This window comes from Psammomys obesus, unplaced genomic scaffold, assembly GCF_907164565.1.
Source record: "Psammomys obesus unplaced genomic scaffold, mPsaObe1.curated_primary_1811, whole genome shotgun sequence".
Taxonomy (NCBI): Eukaryota; Metazoa; Chordata; class Mammalia; order Rodentia; family Muridae; genus Psammomys; species Psammomys obesus.
This window is the reverse complement of record NW_026596131.1, coordinates 15,494,276-15,499,847: the sequence shown is the minus strand read 5'-3', so window position 1 is coordinate 15,499,847 and position 5,572 is coordinate 15,494,276. Positions and strand designations below refer to the sequence as shown.

The 5,572-nt window shown below is 59.0% G+C and overlaps 1 protein-coding gene across 1 annotated transcript; it reads left to right on the top strand.

Moving 5' to 3' along the window:
• Positions 1 to 282: 282 nt before the first annotated feature.
• Notum (notum, palmitoleoyl-protein carboxylesterase) lies at positions 283 to 5,328 on the top strand (the record flags this gene model as incomplete). Its single annotated transcript, XM_055592377.1, is given in 10 exon segments — positions 283 to 335; positions 413 to 508; positions 747 to 807; positions 1,213 to 1,271; positions 1,754 to 1,856; positions 2,540 to 2,731; positions 2,841 to 2,941; positions 3,560 to 3,707; positions 4,355 to 4,402; positions 4,607 to 5,328. Coding segments are annotated over 10 exon segments (1,168 nt in total), but the record flags the coding sequence as incomplete, so codon positions are not given.
• Positions 5,329 to 5,572: the final 244 nt, after the last annotated feature.

Below are 5,572 nucleotides of genomic sequence, written 5' to 3'. Positions count from 1 at the left end.
AACGCGGGGCCCCCGCGGCGCGGGCAGTGGGAATTTTCCGCGGACCCCACGCTCCCCCACCCCGACCTCCGTCGTGCCCTCAGGGCGGCCAGCCGTATTGCACGGCCCGTGCGTTCAGGTTGCGATCGGCCGCGGGCGCCCCCGTGCGGCCGTGCTGCGCTCCAGGCAGCAGGTGGAAGGAGCCTTCGAGCGGGCCGAGGGCTCGGGAGAGCGGGAGGAGGCGGAGAACCACGGCGGCTTAGCCGTCCCCGCTGACATCCTGCTCTGTGCGCCTCCCTGCAGCTACTACCTGAAGGAGTCCAAGGGCAGTCGGCGGTGGTTGCTCTTTCTGGAAGGTAGGTTCCCGGGTTGAGGCGTGGGGCTGGGGGGGGGGGGTCTTCCGCGGGACTGAGACTGGTGCCTGGGCCTGCAGGCGGCTGGTACTGCTTCAACCGGGAGAACTGTGACTCCAGATACAGCACCATGAGGCGCCTCATGAGCTCCAAAGACTGGCCGCACACACGCACAGGTCAGCAACGCAAGACCGGCTTGGCCGGGGGGAATGGTAGAATAGATCCTCCAGGAAGGACCCGCTCACCCCAGGAACCCCATCCCAAGGCCCACTTCCTAAAATGATGGGCAGCATCGGTGGCTTCTGGGATGAGTCAATTCATCCTCTTACCACTCCCTATCCACCCCGGAACCTCAGTTCAGGCCAGGACTGGAAGGAAGTCCCACGCCTGCATATTCGTCCTCTGTTTCCCTAGGTACTGGGATTCTGTCCTCCCAGCCAGAGGAGAACCCTCACTGGTGGAATGCCAATATGGTGTAAGAGCGCATGGGCTTTCCGTGGTGGGGATGGGTTTCCCGTGGTGGGGCTCTCTTCCTATGGAGTCCTGTCCTGTAGGCCTTCTTAGCGTGTGGGGATTCATCCTGGGAGCTGGCCTTTGTGGGGGTCATATTTGGGGTGGCCTTTAATAGAGGGTCTTCTACTCGGGGTGATGGTCCTTTGTAGAGGCTCTTTCCTATAGGTACCTGTTTAAGCATCCTTTCTGGCGATCCTTTCGGGATGATTCTTCCTATGGGGTCCATTTCTTGGAGGATCTGTTCTAAGGAGGGCTTGGGGGGTCAAGCTTCCTGAGAGCCCTGTCCTGGGCAGCATTTCCTTGGGGTCTTTGGTGGTAGCTTTGGGCATCAGAGGTCCACGGTGGGCTCACCTGATCCCTATTACAGCTTCATCCCCTACTGCTCCAGTGACGTTTGGAGTGGGGCATCACCCAAGTCTGAGAAGAGTGAGTTCTGGCTTTCTGCCCCCTTAACTCAGGGCAGGGTGGTGAGACTTCTGGGAAAGCAGACTTCCTCAGCGTGACTGTCGAATGCCTTAGGGTGCCTGCCGGCCCGTCGCTCCGCTGAGGGACCCTCTGCAGGGCCCCTGCCCTGGGTCCTCCCTCCTCGCCTTACCCCACTCCCCCCTGGCCAGGCCCCCAGCCTCCTGGAACGGGAGCCCTGGCCCCGGGTCCTCCCTCCTCAACCTACCCCACTTCCCCCTGGCCAGGCCCAGCCTCCTGGACCAGGAGCCCTGGCCCCAGGTCCTCCCTCCTCACCCTACCCCACTCCCCCCTGGCCAGGCTCCCAGCCTCCTGGACCGGGAGCCCTGGCCCCGGGTCCGGCCTCACCAGAGCCCTACCCCACTCCCCCCTGGCCAGGCCCCCAGCCTCCTGGACCGGGAGCCCTGGCCCTGGGCCCGGCCTCACCAGAGCCCTCTTCCCTGCAGATGAGTACGCCTTCATGGGCTCCCTCATCATCCGGGAGGTGGTGCGGGAGCTCCTGGGCCGAGGGCTGAGTGTGGCCAAGGTGCTGCTGCTGGCGGGGAGCAGGTAGGAGGACGGGTCCAAGGCAGGGAGCAGGAGCTGTTGTGACAGCCCTGGAACACAGGCAGAGCGCAGAGTGGGCGGGAGAGCAGGGAGGGCTCGGGCAGAGAAGCTGCAGTTGCCTGCAGATCTGGCCGCCATCCTCACAGAGCCCTGCAGGATCCAGCCCTCCCAGGCAGGGGGTCTGGCCTCAGTGTGCTACGGCAGGAAACCTTTTAGAGTACTCCTGGACCCTCGAGGGCGTTGGGCTGCAGTGGTCTAGATGGTGGGTTGGTGGTCAGTTGTGTTCTGACGCCCTTTCTTCAGGGCCCAGTGCAGGGTGGGCTGGGACAGCGCCTTCTGGTCAGGAGCTGCACTCCAATAGGAGTGTGGGATGCATGCCTGGAGTGGGTGACAGGGCCTGACACGCTGCAGTGTGTATTCTTCAGACAAGGAGAAAGGAGGAGAGTCCGCCCTGAGTCCTGAGAGTCCAGCTGTGGGCCAGGGCTCAGAGCTCCTCCAGCCCTCCGCCTCCAGCCCTTGAGGGAGAGGCCCCTGTGTCTTGCCCACGGACAAGCAGCTTGCCTGCAGTCAGAGTTCACTGTTCAGAGGCAGCCCTTCCTCAGGACTAGGGCCGGGCTAAGCCAGCTCCGGGTGGGCAGCAGGCACCCCTCCCCGGCCATTCGGCCTCACGTCTGGCCTTCCCTCAGCGCCGGGGGCACCGGGGTGCTGCTGAATGTAGACCGCGTGGCCGAGCTGCTGGAGGAGCTAGGCTACCCGTCCGTCCAGGTGCGGGGCCTGGCGGACTCCGGCTGGTTCCTGGACAACAAACAATACCGGCGCTCCGACTGCATTGATACCATCAACTGTGCGCCCACAGAGGCCATCCGCCGTGGCATCAGGTGCCCGGGGGCACCCCATGCCAAAACCCCATCTTGTGCAAAGGGCCTGGGGTGAGGTGGCATCTTACCGTCCCCAAGGTCGCAGCCTAACCTGTGACTGTGGCTGCAGGTACTGGAATGGGATGGTCCCGGAGCGCTGTCAGCGCCAGTTCAAGGAAGGAGAGGAATGGAATTGCTTTTTTGGCTACAAAGTATACCCGACCCTGCGCTGTGAGTGCCGGTTCAGATGAGGCATTTGGGAAGTGGTGGGGTATCCTGAGCTGTGCTCCACAAAAGTGGTCGCGCCTACAGCACGGCACAGTCATTCTTACCTGGGCTATCATGATTTTAGCACTGTTGGTCCCAAGCAAACTAGCACTGTTTGCGGTGGCATCAGAGCCAAATTCACAAGCTTTCTTTCTGTACTTTGGGGCCACCAAACAGTTCCCCCAGCCCCGCTTTCCAAAGAATAGTGAGGTCCCATGCCAGGGAACAGTGTCACCAAGAGAGCTGCTGAGAGCAGCTGCGGGGAGAGTGGGGTTTCAAGAGTCCTTTAAGGAAGAATAATCAAGAAAGAAAAGAAAGAAAGAAAGAAAGAAAGAAAGAAAGAAAGAAAGAAAGAAAGAAGGAAGGAAGAGGGGGGACTGAGGTGTAGCTTAGTGTAGCATGCTTATCTGGCATGTTGGGGGCAGAGGTTGTTCATCAGAACCAGATAAAGAAAAAGAGAGAAAGAAAGAACAAAGGCACAGGATCCTGGCCTGCGGGGGGGGGGGGGGGGGGGCAGTTGTCAGGAGCAGGGCGGGGTCTGAACCCCAGAGGCAGGCCAAGCTGAGCGCCTCTAACTCCCAGGTCCAGTGTTCGTGGTGCAGTGGCTTTTCGACGAGGCCCAGCTGACCGTGGATAACGTGCATCTCACTGGGCAGCCGGTCCAGGAGGGCCAGTGGCTCTACATCCAGAACCTGGGCGGAGAGCTGCGTGGCACGCTCAAGGACGTGCAGTGAGTGTGTGCAAGGGACCTGGGCTGGGCGGCTCGTGTGCTCCTACCAAGCCATTCACTGAAAGATATAGGTCTTGAGGCCAGGCCAGGAGGCACTTAGGGGACAGAGACAGGCAGATTTCCGTGAGTTCAAGGCCAGCCTGGTCACGCAGTGAGACCCTGACTAGGTAAGTAAATAAAATAGAGGGCTCATAGGTCATAGGTCACCAGGCATAGTGCTAGCCTAGCACACACAAAGCGCTGGGTTTAATCCCCAACATCACATACCCCCAAACACATTGATGCCTCCCCATAATCCCAGCATCTGGGAAGACATCCTTGGCCACATAGCTAGTTTGAGGCAGCCTGGACTGCATGAGGCTAAAAAAGAAAAAAAAAAAAAAATGGCAAAAGAGTCATGTCTTCAGGATAGCCTCCTGCTTCTGCCAAGCAGACCCCGGCTGGGTGAGGTATGCATGAGGCAGGTTTTGGAGGCCCAAAGGGCATGGGTCAACATGAAGCATGTGGGTACTGGAGCCAAGGCCAGGGCAGATGAGTGGCTGGTAGACACAGCAAAAGGAAGGGTTGGCCGTCTGGGAAGGTTAGGAAGGGTTGGCTGTCTGGGAAGGGTTAGGCTGTGGGACTCAGGCGGGTTGTCTCCCCACCAGGGCCAGCTTCGCCCCTGCCTGCCTCTCCCACGAGCTCATCATCCGGAGGTCAGTGTCCCGTGTGGCTTCTGGGTAGCCTCGTGGTACTAATGCCACAAGCCTTGAGGGGCCTCCCAAACCAGGAGCCACCTCTGGCTCTGTGGGAAAGGTTTCTTCCTGAGCCCCCCAAAGCGGCTACACCGCTGAGCCTGGACTGAAACACACCCCATCAATGACAGCGTTGGCCTTGCTGACTCAGCCTTCTTCCTGCAGCTACTGGACGGATGTCCAGGTGAAGGGGACCTCACTGCCCCGGGCACTACACTGCTGGGACCGCAGCTTCCACGACAGCCACAAAGCCAGCAGAACTCCCCTCAAGGGCTGCCCTTTCCACCTGGTGGACAGCTGCCCCTGGCCCCACTGCAACCCCTCCTGCCCGACCATCCGGGACCAGTTCACAGGGCAGGAGATGAACGTGGCTCAGTTCCTCATGCACATGGGCTTCGATGTGCAGACGGTGGCCCAGCAGCAGGGGATGGAGCCCAGCAAACTGCTAGGGATGCTGAGCAGTGCAAACTAGACGGGCTGCTGGAGGAGGAGGTGCTGGGAGGCTGGCCTGTTTGCTGTCCCAGGGTAACTCGCCTCTACTTCCAGGCCCTCCGGCTGCTCCCAGGACCCACCTGGGTGTGGACACCTGCCTGACCGCCTGTGCTCTCCCACTGCCTTCAGGAGGCCTGTCCAGAGCCCTGCCGCCTGGGACCCTTGCCACCCCACATGTTTCCCTAGTCCCCGGCTCAGCTTGGGGAGGGGCCAGAAGCGAAGCAAGCACTGGATCCCTGAGCCCAGCGCTCAGATGGTCCCTCCAGCCCCAACTGATCATGCTCTTTTGTATTATTTTATAAAGTGACTTTTTTATTACTTTAAATTTTAAAAAATAGAAAATAAGAAATATATGATGGATGATATTGTTTTGTAACATATTTTTTTTCTTAATAATTAAAAAAAAAAAAAGATAACAGAAGCTGTCCCTGAGGCTTGTTTATTTTAGTACATAGCTCTGGCTGTTTTGGAACTCAGACACCAGCCTGCCTCTGCTTCTCAAGTGTTGAGGTGAAAGGTGTACTGCCACCACACCAAGCAGGTTTTCTTTTATAAATTATCTCATTTTATGTGTATGAGTGTCATCTGTCTGTCTGTCTCTATGTGCAGGGCACACACGAGTGGTGCTCACAGAGGTCA